The 18,499-nt window shown below is 36.9% G+C and overlaps 1 protein-coding gene across 3 annotated transcripts in view; it reads left to right on the top strand.

Annotated features, from left to right (window-relative positions):
- DZIP1 (DAZ interacting zinc finger protein 1) overlaps window positions 1-18,499 on the top strand; it is a 42,553-nt gene that overhangs the window by 16,837 nt on the left and 7,217 nt on the right. For 2 of the 3 annotated variants that reach the window (XM_017821103.1, XM_017821104.1), the window contains exons 9-15: window positions 574-636; window positions 1,855-1,995; window positions 3,636-3,684; window positions 4,964-5,023; window positions 12,168-12,227; window positions 15,179-15,324; window positions 15,661-15,856. In XM_017821103.1, coding sequence (XP_017676592.1) covers window positions 574-636; window positions 1,855-1,995; window positions 3,636-3,684; window positions 4,964-5,023; window positions 12,168-12,227; window positions 15,179-15,324; window positions 15,661-15,856 — 715 coding nt within the window. The remainder of the gene's footprint in view (window positions 1-573; window positions 637-1,854; window positions 1,996-3,635; window positions 3,685-4,963; window positions 5,024-12,167; window positions 12,228-15,178; window positions 15,325-15,660; window positions 15,857-18,499) is intronic. The other variant, XM_017821105.1, reaches the window with a different exon arrangement.

Raw genomic sequence — 18,499 nt, 5'->3', positions numbered from 1 at the left:
TTTAATCACTTCTGCTCAAAGATGTGGAAAACTTAGTTTTACTTTTTTTTTTTCCCTCAAAGAAGATTTGTTTCACTCTAAAACCCATATATTAATATTGATTTTTTGCCATTGTTACTGTGTTTCAAACCACCACAGTTACACAAAATATGTTGTTAATGAGTGCTTGAAATGACATTATTTGGGGGGGGGAAGACCCCTCTTACTGTTAATACACTTAACTCTTAATACTCTTAATACACAGAGTTGTATCAAAATGCTTGTGTGTTTCTCACTCACGATGACTGCATATAAAAATCAATCAGAAAATACATAGTTTTTAAAGTTCTTGGTAAGAAAACCACACTCAGATGTATAAAACCTGCTGATGACTGCTCCAGGCCTTAAATACTAGACTACTCAAATTTCAGATCATCAGTAATAATCTTTTTGGTATTTATTCTTTATTTAGGAAAAAAGCTGCATACATTGAACTAAATGGTAATGTGTTATTAACAAGAAATAAAGCTTCATACATCAAACAAAATGTTAATATGTTCTTAATAGGAATTAATATTGATTTCCTCTGTGCAGGAAAGAAAGTGGACGTCTAGAATGCAAGCCCTTCATCATGACCACGAGACAGAAAAATCCCTGGTAAGAGACACAGCAAACCACTTACACTAAAAGGAGATATTTTTCTTATTTTCTTACCCTTTCAGTAGTTCTTGATATACTATAGTACATCTGTTAGATATCAAGAGTTCATAAGAGGGTATTTATTATCTCTGTGTTTCTGTTATGGTAGGATCTTGATCTTTCAGTTAAGGCCAGGGTTGAAATGGAATTTATCATTTTGGAATCTGACAGAAATCTGTCAGCTCTTTTGAAGAGCTTACAGCTGTGAGCACTGTATTATACAGTGTTTTCAGTGTTAAGTGGATAGGCAGGATAGTTGACATATGACTTGCCAACACGTAGCTTTCATCCACCCTGTACCTGCTGCTACCACGGACCTGTGGCATATGTCTCAGTCTTTTTTTTCTTGTTTCTGTCACTTCTCTAATGCTTTTTCTGTTGGAGCTTTCTAACACAGAATCTGTTCAGCTTTTCCAGGAAAAAACACCATGGCATTTTATTTTGCTTCAGTTTATATATTTGACTATACAAAGCTTTATTCCTCAGATTTTTTTTTTTAATGTCTGCATTTATTTTTAATCTCTTTGCTGCTTTATTTCTCTTGCTTCTCTTCCTTTCATTTTCCTTTCATCTACGTGACCATATAAGAACTGAGCAGATCATAGTAGTCTGGCCAATGCTTCTCCTCCTCTGGCAAGAAAACAGTGGGGAGGAACCATGGAACATTCCCCAAAAAGGATGTAGTTAATGATACACCCACATACAATGCAAGAATAGAATAAGGGAGAAGTAATGTAAGTATTACTTTTGGGATGGTGCACCTAAATACTGATTCCGTTCTTTCACATTCAGAGTTAATATATTAGGTTTATTATGCCCATTCGCATCTCAGCTCCTTAAAATATCACTATTTGACACGACTTAGAACTAAAACATTTTTATAGAATTGTGTGCTTTTTCCTGCAATCTTACTTTGAAGCAATCTCAGCTATGTGTTTGTATGTCCTTTTCTTTGTATTGAGATTTAGGTAGTCTTCCTTGTGTAAATAAAAAGTGATCCAGACAACTTTTTTGTAATACGTGCAAGTCCCAGTGAAATCACAGGAGACATTAAGTTTTTTCTGAAAAAAATGTTAAAAATATCTAAGCATGACACTTTCTTGTTTAAATGTCATAGCATTAAAATATTTTCTGTAATATTAAGAGGAACTCACTTTTCTTCTGATTGCTTTCTAGCTACTGTCACAGATTGAGACACTTAAATCATCAGCAAGAGAAGACCTGAATAAAAATAACACCTTTTACAAGAGGAAGATAGAAGAATTGGAGCAGAGGCTTCAGCAGCAGAATGATCTGGTTATTACTCAGAAGAAGCAGGTCTGTTTTGTGAAGCACTCTATTTTTCAGAGAGCTCAGGATACAGAGAAACATTTTACTATCGTTTGGTGTTTGATGTATCTCTGGTTGCATATTTAATATTCACAGTTTGTAATAGTACTGCTGTAGTGTTTTGAAAATTATGTTGATAAATTTTGGAAGTGTATTGTTGATAAATAAGAACAGATCTGGAAAAGGGACACAGGAATGTAAACCAGGAGTTAAAACACGTTTAATAAACCAAATAGAGAAGGCTGAGAGGTGACCTCATCACAGTACAGTTTCCTCAAGGGGGGCAGTGGAGAGGCAGGTGCTGTTCTCTCTGGTGACTGGTGATAGGATATGAGGAAATGGAATGAAGCTGCGTCCAGGGAAGTTCAGACTGGCCCTTAGGAAAAGATTCTTCACCAGTAGGGTCGTTGGTCACTGTAACAGTGATCACAGGATAACAGTGATCACAGTGATAACAAGGAAGTGATCACAGTACTAAGCCTATCAGAGTTCAAGGAGCATCTGGGTGATGCTATTAGGCATATTGTCTAAGTTTTAGGTAGTCCTGGATGGAACAGGGAATTGGACTTGTTCCTTATGGGTCCCATCCAGCCTGAGATAGTCTGTGATTTTATGTTTGGAAATGAATTATTTTTTCTTCAAATAAGCTCTTGTTGAAACATAACTATAGATTTTTTGGGGTGATTGACGGGTGAAGATCTGGATGGTCTGGAGTGTAGACTTTGGCATGATTATGTGGCCTTTACAACCTATTCTTCTGTTAGATGGTGCATTCTTTATAGATCAACATCTGATTTTACACCTTTTTCTTGAGTTTAATGTTAAACCTATATGTAAGTGCTTAAGGGATGGAAAAACAAATAAAACTTTTACATCTCCACCTTAACAAATTTGATAGCTGGAGCAACAGAGGACTTAATCCTGGATGAATTTCTTGAAGTAAAGTGACCTTTTAAAAGATAGCAGTATGACCACAAATGTATAATGGGTTGAGAGGGGTCCAAGTTCAGTGTTTGTGAAGTAAAGCTGTGAAAGCCTACATTTTAATTCCTGGAAACTGGATGGGCTTGAGAATTAGCTAATGCTTTTGTAGAATCCAAACTGAATGGGCAATGAATTGAGGCACTACTGGCTATAACCAAATTGATAAATAGAAGAGGACCAGGGTCCTCTTGTGCCAGCTCTAGCTGATATTGACTATGTGTGTGTATGGTTTGGGTTTTGCTTCTGTTTGGGGAATTGGAGTGCAGAATAGTGTTTTAATGATGCAGGATTCACAAGTTTACTGTATTCCATAGATGGAATTACAGCCAGCATGTTTCCCCTGTGCTCTCAGTTCAGTGCTTGTCTTGGGGTGTCAAATAGACAAAACTGTAGAGCAGAAAGGAGAACTGTTCATGCATTTAAAATCAATGTGTAATTAAACACTCCATTCATTAAGCACAAGTGAAATACATGTTAGGCAGTAGAATAGAGTTCCACAGAAGTAGTATTTCTCTCCCCGAATCATAACCAATAATTTCTGTTATGGAATAGTACTCAAACTAGGTATTTTATGCTACATATTCATTCTAGGTGTTGATCCTTGACATTTATAGCTATTTGTGTATCTGTGTTTTCTCTTTTAGATAAAAGAATTGTCCACAAGGTCAGCTCCAAGCATTAAAACATACGATGGTAAGTACATACTGTAAGAAAAAGCAAAGTTTGTTTCTGATTTCTGCAACTTGGCTGAAACAAATGTCGCAATTCATTAAAAAATAGAGACATCAACACTGTTTTACAGGGTACCTACCTGTTTCCATGCCATGACTTACAAAGATCATGTTTTCTAGCTGTAAGGGCTTCTGATGTACAAAGTTGATCACTTGAGTAGTGAAGAAATGTAAAGTAGGGCAACTTTATTTTTATTGTGTAAAAACTTTCGGCTTTGCATTATGAAGTGTAATTTTAATTGGGTTTTTTTTCCGTTCTTGACTGTCCTTAGGTTGCAGAACTCAGAAAAGGGAAAATACTGAAAGACTAGACAAAACTGAATAACTTGTCAGTTAAGACACAGATGTTCCAAGAATGTTAAGAACTCTGATATTTTTGTCTGTGCAATGGTTTAACATCTGAAGTCCACTACAAATAGCTAAACCTGATAATAGTGTTTTAGGATGTTGTCCTGCACCACAAACACCCGTATAGTTGCTGCTGCAGTTGCAGTGACTTAAGTAAGTTTATTGCAATAGATAATGGCAGCTGAATTAATTCTAATCCCAGTTTGGAAACCCTCTTGCTGTATTATCAAGGCATTGGCTTGAACTGAGTCACACAGCAGGGAGTAGTTTTAGTTTGAGGAGAGCATAGTAATGGTATGGCCGTGTGGCTTTTCCTCTGGACCTGGTTGTATTCAGCCACGCTGAAGAACAGATGAGTATAAATCCATGGAACACAAGTGAATTTGCTCCTAGGCCCAAAGATGATCTGAAGAATGTAGGATCGAAGTGATCATTCACTACAAGGCTACACTCTGTACATGATATAGGTAGAGTTTGCATTTACTGATGTGAAGTGTGGATGCCACAGATCCTCTCTGGGAAATACAAGCCTCAGTCAGGCTTGTCTTGACTAAGTAGGTTTGGGCCAAGGCTTCTTCCCTGTGATGCAAAGACAGCATATGGATGTGACCAAAGAGATGATCACGTTCTAGTTCAGTGATGATTTAGTTACTAGTTTCTTTTCCTGATTCTGGAAGTGTTAAAAATGTTAAGCATATATAGAGATGTACTTAAATGTTGTGAAGGACTGGTTTTTACTTGTAAATTATTTAGGTTTTTTTTTTCCCCATTAAAGCCAAAAATTATCTAATTTATAAAAATGATTGAATATTGCTACATTTAAGAATCTGTATTTGTCTGTTACTGTTTACAATAATAGAAACCCATTATTTTTTACTATTATACTATTTTAGTGAACACTACTGTAGAGCGTCTTGAAGAACCTAAACCAAGTCTACCAGTTAACATGCATGGTAAGTTTTTTTGATAGGTCCAGATCCAGTACTTTAAAATCTAACACTCTCTTCTCAGGTGTGTTGCTTGTCAAATCATAGCTCTAACAGTAGTTATATTGAAAGAAAATAATTTGAATTGCTTTGCAGTATGTCCGTGTTGAGAATTCCTATGAAGTAATTAAAAGGATGCACTATTGAAAAGAATAAATGAAAAACAAATGAAAATAATTTGAGAATATTTCCTAGCATGCATGTAATATTGAAGCATATTAAGGTATATGAAACTTACTGCCAAAAAAATATATGTTTTCTTATGGAAAATATGTTTATCTGATATATACATATACTGGATAGGTCTATGCATCTATTGGAATTTGCATAGGGAAACGTGGAGACGTTTGTTTAGAAGTCTTGAAATACTGTATTTTCCATGTAATTTCAAATGTCAAGGAGTAAAAATACAGAAGAAATAATCAAAACAGACAGTTATCCTGTCCAAGTTCTTCCAGAGTATATCTGTGCTTACATGTAGGTCATTATTTATGTATTTTGTCATGCTTGTTATACTTGTGACACTGTAGTATCATTTAGAAGGGGGAGAAGGGATTTACATTTACACTGTTTTGTACTTTGTGAAAATAGTTTTCTTTTTTTAATCAGCATGCAAAGTAATGGAGAGTATTGTTAGTATACCAATATTCTGCAATCAGTTAATTCTTTATTTTCATTTTAAGTAGAAAAGTAATGAAGAATCTTGGGCAAATAAAATGTTTAAAAACAGTTCATTAATTTGAATTATAATTAAATAACAGGTTTTTCTTATTATTTCTCTTAGTTTTAAAACCAATGTCAAAGGGAGACTAAATGAAATTTGTCTATGAAAAATGTAGAGAATTTTTCGTTTTCGACAAAAACACAAAGTTCTTAAAAGGCATATGGGGAGAAGGGGCAGTATACATCAAGCTTTCAATAACTTGATGAGGAATGAAAAACTGATGTAGTGCTGATTTCAAAATACTTGTTGTGACAAGAATTACTAAGCAAAGGAAAATAGATTATATTATTGCTAATAATTATATGGTAACATTATTTGAATAATACAGAGATTCCTTTTTAAGCTACGCAAGGTTAGTAGTTCTTTGCTTGAAGCTTTTTAAGTTAAACTATATGGATGAAATGTTGTGTGGAGAAAAGTAATGATATATTAAGTATAGAGAATTAGTAAAAGCATTTTAAACAATCTAATTCTTTGTCATTCAAACCAGCCTTATTGCACCAACACAGTAGTGCTGATTCTCTTTAAGAGATCTCACAGCAAGTAGCTTAGTTATTGCCCTGAATTTAAGAAACAAGTCTTATGAAGATGGTTACTGCTGAGAACTTACCCACCAAGCTTATCAAGCATTACTTTCTTAGTGCATTTACTTTCATTTGTACTGAGGACGAAAACAGTCCTGTGAACGTTAATATTTTCTGTACTCTGACAATTTAAATCAGCTCATTCAAATCTTTCATGATTTCTTGCTGTTCCAAATATGAAGTTTGTGACATCTTGTGAAACTTCTCAAGATAGAAAATGCTGTTCCTGCCATTGATATGCAAAAGATTCAATATCAGTTTATTATGAAACCTCAAAGAAGGTGTTCCTTTCAGATTCCTTTGCTGATTATTATTTTATTTATCTCTGCAGGTTTCTCTCTCTGTCTCTTTTCTCCCCTTCTGGATTTTCCTTAAAATTGCCTTACCTAATTTCTGGATGTAAAGGTTAGCAGAAGTTATAGTGTCTTTCCCAAAATTTTCAGGGCACCTCAAGGAATTGAGATTGACTTACATACTGAATTAAGATTGCTGCATTTCATGTTCTCATGAAAATGAAACCATTTCCTGGCAACTTCTATAGATAAATTTCTTTAGCACAGGTCATCTTGGAAAGCACAAGAGCTGTACTTTTCCTACCAAACAATTGCCTTCATATGGAATATCTTCCTTCTTTTTTTTTTCTGTTTGAATGAAAATAAATTCTGGAAAAGGCTCTGTGATGAACTTCAGTACACTTTTCAAAGCTGCTCCAAAGCTTTTTGCATGCTAATATTTGTTCTGCGCATCTTCAATCTGTGGTATGAAAAGATACCCAGATGAGATATCTTAGGTGTAAAGTAGTAGAATAGCTGTGCTAGCCTGGTGTTTTTGTGTTAACGTTCCTGATTTCTTGTGAGAGCTAGTAGAGTGCCTTGAATGCCATCCTGGCAGACCATTCTTCTGTCCATTTCTGAGCTAGTTGTAGGTTTTGTGCAAATGTAACTTAGGTCTTATTTTCAAAGATTACTTCAGTCTCACAAAAAGTCAACAGATTAATAATGATTAATTTTTTAAAATAATATTTTTAAATTAGGCTTTGGCTCCTATATTACTCTTGAAATGTTGGTACTTGTTCAACATTTAATCTTTGTTAGGTCAATATTAGGTGGAATTGAAGACAGTAGTTAAAAAAGCAAAGCTACTAATGAGATTGTCCATTAAAACCTATGTCTTAGTCTACAAACATGGTGTGGACCAAGGCCTAGCTATCACCAGGGACATAGCTGAAGCATCTGAGGAAAATTTAGTCAAAGTACTTACTCTTCCTAGACAGTAAACAGAGAAAAGGAGCACCTTCAGAGTTTGGTTCAGCTGAACTAGTATCTGAATTGCTCTTTGAAGTTGCCTGTGTCTCTTCGATGTCTGTAGAAGGAGTCTGAGATGACTAGGCTCCTAACTTAGAGGCCTCAGGTAAGTGTAAGAAATTTATTATATTTCAGAATATTGATTTAAAATTAATATTTATGCTGCTTATATGCAGTATATGGTTTCCCATTGATTAGTTAGGAGAAAAATACATGAAGTGCACTAATTAAAAATGACGGTCCAAATTACAGGTCTCACAGATTAAGTCTGGCGGCTCTTTGGATGTGAAATTTGAGTATAAATTAAAGGAGTATACAATAAGTATAGCCATGGCTTACATTCCTTACGTCTTTAAAAAGAGAAGTAATTTATAACAAATATTACATTATATCCAGGGATTTCATATTGCAAGTGCAAAGTGCTTACTGTAGATGACACTACACCATAGATAATTGTAATACTTCTGTTGAGACTAAAAGTTCTTCAGCATTTCATATATCAGCATAAATAGACGGGATTTCTCCTTTAAATGTTGGCCAGAAGACTGCTTTTCCAATAGTAGTGCCAGAATATTGTTTTTTTTTTTTAAACAAGTAGATAAGAACAGACACATAATGTATGATATGCATGAAATATACACAACCTGAATTCTTCATTATTGTTAAATATATTTTCCTATTCCACATGCATAGAAATCGTCTTCAAATATTCTTTAAAACAGCTATTTAATTATTTTTCAAGGTACGTTGGGCACATAATTTTTCAGTAGTGCAGTTAGCCACTGAAGAAATTAAGGCATCCTATTGTTCTGATACATCTCATCTATGTCTCCACACATATGCTGGCAGAATAGATAGTCTGGGAGATGTGGGACGACAGACACATCATTGTGGAGTTCATCTTAAGGCTGCTGGCCTTAATGATGACTAGTATTAATATGGCTGGATTCAGGCCAGTGAGATGAGTGTGGCCAGCCGGCACTAAGAATGGTGTTGGAAGCTGGCTTTGAGTTAGGTTCAAGCCGGAGGCTGACAGGAATTGTTCTTCTGAGGATAAAGGTAGGGTTTGATTTGGGACTGAGTCTGGCTGATGACATACAGAGAGGATGTGTTTAGAGTTTGCCACTGAGCCAGGTATAGGGTTTAGCAGTAATGGTCTTTGGTTAGGGTAGGTGTGGGACTGTTGAGGAGGACCAGATGAATTAGGTTTGCAGTTAAGGTGGTCGATCCCAGCAGAATAAGTTTATTTATGTCAGGATCTGCAAAGGGGTTTTATCACTCAGAGATATCTGGTTGTTGCTGAACCAAGTTTTTGCCACTGAGCTTGGGTTAGGGTTAGCATTAGTCTTAGACAGACATGGTCAAGTTAAGAAGGATCAATTAAGCCAGATAGCAGTGGCAGAGCCTGACAGAATAGGTTTTAAGTATAAAGTTTAAATTTATTTTATAGCCAAGAAAGGGCTGGAGATGAGAGACAGGATTCAAATTGTGTCAGTGAACAAAGTATAAATAAGGTTGCATTTGCACTACAAGACTGATGTAATCCCCAGTTCTACCAGTAGCTCTGTAGTCCAAACCAGGTAACATGCCTCCTACCTGGCTTCAGCCTCCTGGGATCCACTTCCAGTAAGGCAAGGACAGTTTGAGCGTTCAGCTGGAGTGAGGAATTGAGAAGGGACTAGGAGAAAGTAATTTATTTCTAGCTGTGAGTCCAAAAGGAAGTTAAGCAGTCTAGGTTCAACACTCAGGCTTGGGTGAAAGCCAGGAGTTAGATCCTGGCCAGTGAGGTCTGACATTGAGGTTGTTGATGTAGAGTAAATGGTAGGGTCAGGTGAACTAGGTTTAGGGCTGATAATTGTTAGGAAGGCAACAGGCTCTGCTTAAATCAGAAGCTGTAGTGATTACTTGCTTAGGGCTAACATTGGATTGGGGCTTGGTGAGATGTTGGGCAAAAAAGTCAGATGAACTAGAGGAGGTTACAATAATTCAGAGTATTTAGGACTGTAGTCTGCATCAGCAGTGTTTCAGTTTGAAGTTTGCAAAAACAGCTGTGTACAGATTTGAAGTCTAGTTGGGTAGTCAGACTTGTGATTCCTAAAAATAAGCTTGGTAATATTTGGATGCTGCTGATTTCAAGGATGTGCACTAAGAGCTGGCAGGTCTGATCAGATGGCTAGAAGAAGCACATCTCCAGTAAAATAAGGAGAGGGCTCCTTAGGGCGGTCATCTCCACACCTGTCTATAAACCAGAGTAATGGTGAACCAAGATGCTTTTTCTCACATTTGATTCCAACATGATGTCTAATTAATATCTTAGTAAAGAGAAAGAAAAGGCCTTCTTATGTCAGGGAAGTTGATGTTTTCAGACGTTGCACTCCCTCATGTCTTAGCCTTTGATCTTCTCTGTTATCACGCAATGAACAACAATACACGTAACAGTAACGTATTTTGGGTTTGTTCTTGTAACTGTTCTTTTACTGATTTTTAATTTCTTTTGTTTCTGATACACTGAGAAAGAAAAGCGTGTACCTTTATGCCAGATCAGCAGACTCTTTTCAGGTCTGAGTTCTGAGCACTGGGCTTTTCCTGTTACATTAAGTTACTTGGCAAGGCCTCGTGTGGAGATGAGTCAGCCCCTTTAAGCAGATTTCATTTGAGTAAAGTAAAGGCAAAACAAGTATAGATTAAATCTGATTACACAGCAACTGTTTTACTGACTGGTAGGTCCAGCCAAGAAACTCAGAGGCCTTTGTGCCCATGCAGCTAAATTAAATCCCCCCAGAACATTTCATCTGTACTTCAAGCTTTGTCCTCCAAAACAGATGCACTTAAAGCTGTTGGGAATGATCCCAAACTGTCTGAATGTTGTTTTGGAGAACCTTAGTTGGTGCAGGGCAGCAGTGCCAGGAGCAGTAGTGTGGAAGATCATGTTCCACTGCCCAGGAATGCTCTGGTCACTGGTAGATTTTACAGCCTTAGAGACTGAAAGACTCCCAAAGCCTATTTGTCTCTCAGAGTTTTGCTTTTAAGTGTTTCCCTAAGATATATTGGTATTTGCATCTTGTTAACATCTTGTGATGATATAAGAGGCATTTTCTTAGAACTTCTTGTTTAGTTTAAGTTCTGTGGGAGTGAACTTCTGTGGGAGTTTGATAACTGGCTTGGAAAAGCAGGTGAGAGGCTGAATATCACCACAGGTATGGAAAGCGTGGAGTTACCATACCTAAGAATTTATACCACCACTTTTAGTCGCCTTTACATGGCAAACATTGGAGATGTGGCAGTGAGTGTCACTTAGCTCCAAGTGCTCGCCATTTCAATGTGATTACCTATTGCAGTACATCCGTGTTTGTACCTGATTGTACAAGAAGTGCTGAAGAGCATCTTCACTGCAGCATCACTTCCTCCCTCCCCTTCTACCCATACAGCATAACTACGATTTATAGTGCAAGAGGTTTCTTGTGAAAGATGGGGCAAATGCATGTTGGCTCAAAATATTGAATAATAAATTGTTTTCTCCTATAATGTCTGTAGTTGAATGCTGAAAGTACAGTTTGCATATCTGTTTTTATTGTAAACTCTAGAAGACATTCAAGTTCTAGTTTCCATTGATATAAATTAATTTATAGCAAGTGAATATTAACATTTTAAAAGCCTGAGTATTTATTGGTCTACATATAATAATTTTCAAATGTCTTATATCTGAAGTTTATAAAGTTGTAAATAAACTGTAATAAACTTCATTTTTGTAAAGCAAATTTTACCTGACAGCCCATAGAATGATAATTTCAGTGTGTTTAGGAAGCTGTTTTCAGCAGAGGACATTTCAGGATTTCTTTAAAGCATGTAATACTACTGAATCTTACTAAATCGGAGTAATTGAAGATTTTTTAAATTGGTTTTATTGCAAATCATCATATATATATATATTAAAAAAATCTCTGTCTTGCACGTATGGACTCAGTACTTTATATTTCTCTGGAATAATGAGTTAATATATTTTTCCATATATTTTTGAGGATTTCTATGTCTATTTCACTGATCTTTTTTAAACTTCTAGTATCAAATTACATGCAATATTTTAAAATAAATTAAAAAAAATTCGTTCTTATGAGAAATGAACAGCAATATTGATTTATGTAATCCTGGGTGGCCCTGTCATTGTAGATGTCTAAAAATATCCCACCTGGCCTCTGGGTGCCATTCCAGACAGGTATGGGGTTTTCTATGGTTTTGTGATATATCAGTCACTGCAATGATGGTGTAAAGCTCTGATACATCTGAGATGACACGATACACCTGTGTTTGGACAACTACTGTATTAGGGTCTCCTCTGCAAAAATGTACCCCCAAGGCAGCGAAGACTCACGTTGCATTGGGTTTGTGATTGTTAAGCAGGTTGTCAGCAATCAAGAAAGTTTTTGCCTGACTTTCCTACTCCAGACCTTGACCTTCTTCTGTCGTTTTTGTCTGGTGTTCCTGTTCTTCCTTGTTATTAGAGCAGGCACACTTGGTGCATATGCTGGAACCCATAGAGGAGCTTTCAGAAGAGGAAAAAGGTAATGATCGATTCAGCTCAAAATATAGTGGCATGTGTTTCTTGAAATAAAAAGTATCATTTGATATCTACAGTATTTTTCATTGTATTTCAATATGTTTGTGTGGTTTGGGTGGGAACATTTTTTGTGTCAGTCTCCTGTTTGCTGTTGGTGCTTGTAAATATTACAGTCCTTATTCAAGTTCAGTGTTTTTATGAAAATCTGGCTAACTTCTTTAGAGCAGGCACATTCCATATGTCTAAAGGCACTTGAACTAAGCAGAGCAAAAATGTTTGATGGGGAACAGACTCTCACTGGGAAATTTTTGGTGATAACACTATTGCCATGTGCTCACTTCCTTTTTAAACTCGGCATAAGAGGATAAAGAGTTCAGGTAAAAGGAAGTTGGTGGTGGAGGTTGAAGCTGCCAGCTTTCATAAATGTACCACAGATACTTTTCCAAGTAATCTAAGTTGCACCTGCTCATAAGCAGCCACAGCTTCAGCCAGGGTTGTGATGAAATTACATAGCCCAGCACTCACAGCTGTTCTTCCTCATCTGAGGAGAACTTGGAGAAGGCCACATTTACAATGACAGAACAGAAAGCACTGGTTCATCCTTCATGGTATTCTTTTGAAGGCAGCTAACAGTACTTTAGGTGAAACACCAAATAGCTGAATAACATAAAAACCTATTCTGTGTGCAAAAATCAAAATCAATCTTGAACCTTACAGCCCGTGAGCTTAAATTTTGAAGGAACAATGCTGTTTTGAAAACAAGATTGTTGTTTGAATAGATCTGTGCATAGAGAGGTTTCCCCAGGGAAAATCCAGTGACTCTGAACAACCTGAAATAAAGACTACTTACATTTTTGCCGTTCTTTCTGCTATTTCTCTTGCTTGCCATCTTCTCTCTTGATGGATTGTCTTTGATTCTTCTGCTGTGCCTAAAGGCATGGCCTGCAGTGCAGGAAAGAGAAAGAAAGAATGCAGTCTGAAAAGACAGACCAGGATTTTTTTGGTTTTGATGACAGTCATTTGTAAGGGGGAGTGTGAAAACTCTTGACTCAGAACATTATTTTCTAGGATTATGTAGGAGCTGAGACATGGACCAGACTTAAGGTCCCTTGTCTTCAAAGTTGTTGAATCTAGTATTTAGGTGTTCAAAAACGAATAAGAAAAGAGTTCCTTAAGTAATTTCTCTGGCAAAGAAGATTTGGCTTGAGTTAATTAGCAAGAATTAATATTGTCATTAATTAGGATAATGCTGGATAGTCTTGTTACCCATATTAGTATGTAGTAATTAGGAATTTAAAAATTATTTTAAATGTATCTATTTTATTTTAAGGATTAACATCTGAAAGGGACAGGATTTTCAAAAGGCTCCTGGGAGCCTTCCAGTTTAAAATGTCTCATGTATGGCTTTCTGGGAGGATTTTGTACTGCATGTGTCTTGTTCTGACTGGGGATAATCTGATAGCCCTGTGTTTCCTCAAGACCAGTGGTTAGCCTCTTCTGGGCCTCAGCTCTCCAGACAAATCACTTTTAATTCCATCTCTATCAGGGACTGCGTTGTCCACACAGTTCCCAACCAGATGAGATTTCAGCCTGATTATGTCCTCTTCGACACAGATCTATTAGTATGGTAGCTGGCCTCTCTTTTCATAACGTACAGTTCTTTCCAGGGTCCATCAGAAGCCAGTTCCTCAAAACTGCCTAAATATCATTTGTGTATCTTGAGGCTTTTTTGTGTCTTCTTCCGGGTGCTTATCTTTCCCTTAAAAAAAAAAAAAAGAAAAGTAAATGGAACTGCTTTTTAAGGTCTCATTGTTTAAAAATAGGAAAAGTGACACATTTTTTCTGAAATAAAACATTTGAAAGTCACAATATGGAATTACTCCTTCATTTATGTCCTTGTCTGTTGGCTGGCAGATCACTCTGCTACCCTGTAAGGTAAAGAGACTGCAAAGAGACAAACTCCTGTCCAAGATTTACCCTTTATTTCAGGGGAATTGGGAGTGTGGTTTACGGCGCGCTTTCGTGGGATGTTTATACCCTTTGCCAGACAGCAGCAGCCATCATGGTTCCACAGATGATTTTTTCATTTATTTAAGTGGCATTCAGTAAAATTTTGTTTTGCCAGAGACACTTTTATAGACAGGTTTCAAATGGGTGTGTTTTACTTCTTTACTCCCCTGTGTGACCCTATAATACTTTGGCCTAAATTAAATGTCAGTCTTTAATTTAGGTGGAAGAATGTGTCTATATGATTCTTTATTTGTTGCATAAGAGCTCATGTCATTATTGACACTTAAAGCAGGGGAAGAGAGAGAAACTTTGTCTGCTTTTAAGTATGTATGATGTCAGAGACTTGCGTGGAAGAAAACACGACACTGAACTTGGTCCTCAATTATTATCTATCATGTATTTTCTGTGAAAAGGTCTGCCCCAGAGTAAGGTTTTGTCTTTACCAAGAGTTTTAAAAGTGTTACAACCTTAAAAATACTTGATTTCAGTAGGTGATTTTTATCAGAGAACATAACGTGGCTCGAAGCTTTTCTTGAGAAAAAGTTTGTTGTATTCCTGTTCTTATTCCTGCTAGCTTTTATTTGAAATACCACTTTTAGAGAACTTAATTATTGGACAACAGTCTTTATCAGAAGTTTTCAAGTACAGTGCTAAAAGTAAAGATCTTTGTTGCTAAATATTCAGGTATATATCTTTACAATGATTCTGTAAGAAGAACAATAAAAGATACTGGTAATGGTGAGAACAAGGTGCTGAGGTATAGATGGCGAGTGAGCTGACTTTTGGAAGCTAGCCCAAGATATTAAAAATAATACAACTCCATGAAGATAAAAAGTGCACATATGGTGTTTCTAAAGAGTGCATGCTTCAGTGCAATTTTTATTTGTGTCATGTACTGTGGATTTTTCAAACGTCTCTTAAACGTCTCTTCCATTCTTGTTTCAGAAACTGAGAAAAGTGATTGTAAACCACGAAGAAGTAACTACTATTTGATAAATGCTCTGAAGACTGATCCTTCTTTAACTAAAGAATTACGAGTTGTTTTGGAGCAAGCCCTGGAGGAGAAGCTGGAATCCTTGGGAATTAAAGCAGTAAGATCATTTTGAATTATTTAAAAGAAGGGTAATCTTTGTCCCACTTTTTTTTCCTATTCTCTTTTACTCTTGTATCACAGTCCTCAACCTATAAAATCCAAAGCTAAATTTCCATGTTTTGTATAAGTGTAATTCCTTAACCACTAACCTGAGAGGATGGCCATCAAATTACAACTGCGGAGGATATGGCTGCACTTGTGAGCAGCGTTAACAACTTCTGTGATTTCTCTACAAGCTTTGTCATATCTGAAGTGTAGTAGAGTGTATATGGTTGTAGAATATAAATCCCAGAAATAATAGCCCCTGTGTTTACAGTACGATTTGTTTCCTTAGGGTGTTCGTGGCATACCAAATGATCGCTTAAATAAAGTGTTGCGTGCTATTGAATATGCTAGAGAATGCAAAGAGAAGCAACAGCCTGCCATGCACCGAATTCGAGAGCATCTCGAGCGTCAAGTTAGCTTTAGGGTTGAAGAGAAATCGTCATCTTCTAATAGACCTGTTTCGTGTCTTCAGTCTCCTTGGGAAGGTTACAATGTTTTTTGGGTTTTATTCATTATCTTACATTTCAGAACTGCTATTTAAGCTTTTATTTAGCAACATTTGTGTATAGCTGTTTTCCTGTTTTTTCATATACATATTCTATATAGTTATGACCAACTAAACTGTTTTCTTTAAAGGGTTCTTGACATTGTGTTTAACTGCAAATACCTTAGCTCCTGTGTTGGCAGGATAGATGGTGGTGTGTTAAGAGTGTAGCAATTTGGCAGAAAATAAGCCCCCTTGATTTCCAGCTGGTCCTCAGAGATCAGAAGGACTGGGTATGTCTGGGCTTAATTTCTGATTATAGCCAATTCAGCACTTTAGGTGCTGAACACTGGCTGTGTTCCCAGATGCACCAATAGTGTGGTGCACTGTAAGTCACACACTGTAAGTCTAGTCTCATTTTGCAATCACAGATTCCCCAACTGTGACACCTTAGCATCAATCCCTCTGCCACCTGGCTGATTGCAGCACTAAGGGTCGTCCAGCTTGGCACGCCATCATGTCCACAGTAATCCCTTAGCCACACATCTCATGGCATATCTGATGCAAGTCCCTTCATCATATATCTCATGGCTGTAGGGCTCATTCCTACATTATCCACCAGTTGACTACACTCACGCCTTCAATTTGGTGCCCCTGTCACACCTGTATATAATTGATTTTTGGGGTGTCTCTGTAGGGCAATTGCTTGTACCTCTCCCCCCACACCTTTCATTACACCACACCCAGACCTTAGGTGTTTCAGATGGATATTAGCCAGATTTTTACATACATGAATATTGTTAAAGCAAAACATATTAGAGTCAGTATAAATAACAAAAGGATGAAGTAGCCTATTGAAAATTCCTGTAGCGGTGCATGACCATCTGAAAAGGGGGTCTCCCCACTGGTGCTATTCATCTTCACACATTCCAAGACACTATGTATTTCTTCTGCATTATGATGGGTAGAGACCAGTCTTTCAGCTGTTTTCTCAGGTTCATGTTAACAGTCATTGTAAATCATGTCGTAACAATCTCTTCACTAAGGTAATGTTCATTCCAATAGGTACAGGCAACAAATCTTAAATTAGTGTGTAGTTTGGTTGTAACAGTTGGTAAGACAATACAGGAGCTGAATAATTGAAGTCAAATCCTGTAATTGTAACAGAATTGCAAAGACAAATATTTGAACAATTACATGCATCTACAGTAATGTTATCTACAAATACACAATCACAAAGCATTCTTATACATATCCTCTTCCAATATATACAACTATTGTCTTGGAAATATCATTGGGATGTATCTCAAAATGACAGACATTCTGCTCTGTGTCAAGACAATGTCTTGGGCTTTGATGGTGTTACTTTCACAAGTAAGTCCTTGTTATTTCCATACAACTCACGCATTGACATCAGTGGTTTGCCATTTATTTCTGATCTCTCAGGCCCCTACTCTGTGTTCTGATGCATAGACTACAGTGCTGTTGTGATTTAATCCTAATACAATGATTTCATATATAGTATATACTGAAGCATCATCTATTGTTAAGACAAAAGCTGTGGCTGTCTTCTTAACGAGATCGTAAGTAAAATTGATTAGATGCCACTAGAATTGAAATTCCCTTTCAAATTCAGTGACTTTATTTCAGGTTACCTTTCTAATTTCAGTGGGCAAAGTGCCCTCATCTCCTTCCCTTATATTTGCTGCCACAGTAAATTTCACAAGTTAGAAGCATGTGTGGTGCAGAATGTACTATAGTTACCATATTGATTAGCATAGATAAAAGAAGTGAGGGTCTCCACCCTGCAGGTCAAGCTTGCTGATGTGTGAACCAGATTTGGTTCATGATGGTAATAATTGCTCCTACAAGAAGGATAAGCAGTCCTTAGATGTGATGTTCAGTGAAGGTGTGCTGACATCATTCCTGGTATCATTCCTGGAAAGGGAAAACAATACAAGTCTCATCGCGGTTTGTCCGGACGTGTTACCCATTAGTGACTCGACTTATTTAACTGCTTGAACTAATAAGTCCATTTTCAAACTCAGAATATCTCTCTTCTGTCTCTTTAAATGTAGTCAAGCTGAATCTCTTCGGTTCATCAGGGCCAGTTTGAAACAGGTTGCAGTAAGTACCATGTTCTTAACAGAACCCCATTCTGCTATAGTAGGGTCACTGAGTGTGTAGGACTGAGCTGTTGGAACAGCCTTGTGTGTTGCTCAGTCCACTCCCATGATTCTCCCTTTTTGAGCAAATTGTATAAGGGATGGGCAATAATAGAAAAAACAGGGATATGTTTGCACCAATATCCTGAAGTTCCCATTAACTACTGTAATTCTTTCACACTAGACAGATTCTGCCCATCGTCTATTTTTGTTCCAGGGTGTCAGAAGCAGTTCCTTTAACTCACCAGACTCTGAGGAACTTAACCTCCTTCAGGCCATTGACATTTGGATATAGGAATGTTTAAGCCTAAGGCTATTAACCCATTCATCACATTTTCTGGTGCATACATAACCTCTGTGGGGTCTTCAGCACCTGTTACTGCATCATCTTGTTGCAAAAGCGTAACTATAGGCCTGAGGCTCAGTGCAGGAACAATCTGTTAAGTATAGGTCTGGTCACATTCAAAGGAGCCATTTGA

The sequence above is a fragment of the Lepidothrix coronata genome, unplaced genomic scaffold (assembly GCF_001604755.1).
Source record: "Lepidothrix coronata isolate B3197 unplaced genomic scaffold, Lepidothrix_coronata-1.0 Scaffold88, whole genome shotgun sequence".
NCBI lineage: Eukaryota > Metazoa > Chordata > Aves > Passeriformes > Pipridae > Lepidothrix > Lepidothrix coronata.
Note: the sequence above shows the minus strand (reverse complement) of the source record. Positions and strands in the feature narration are given on the sequence as shown.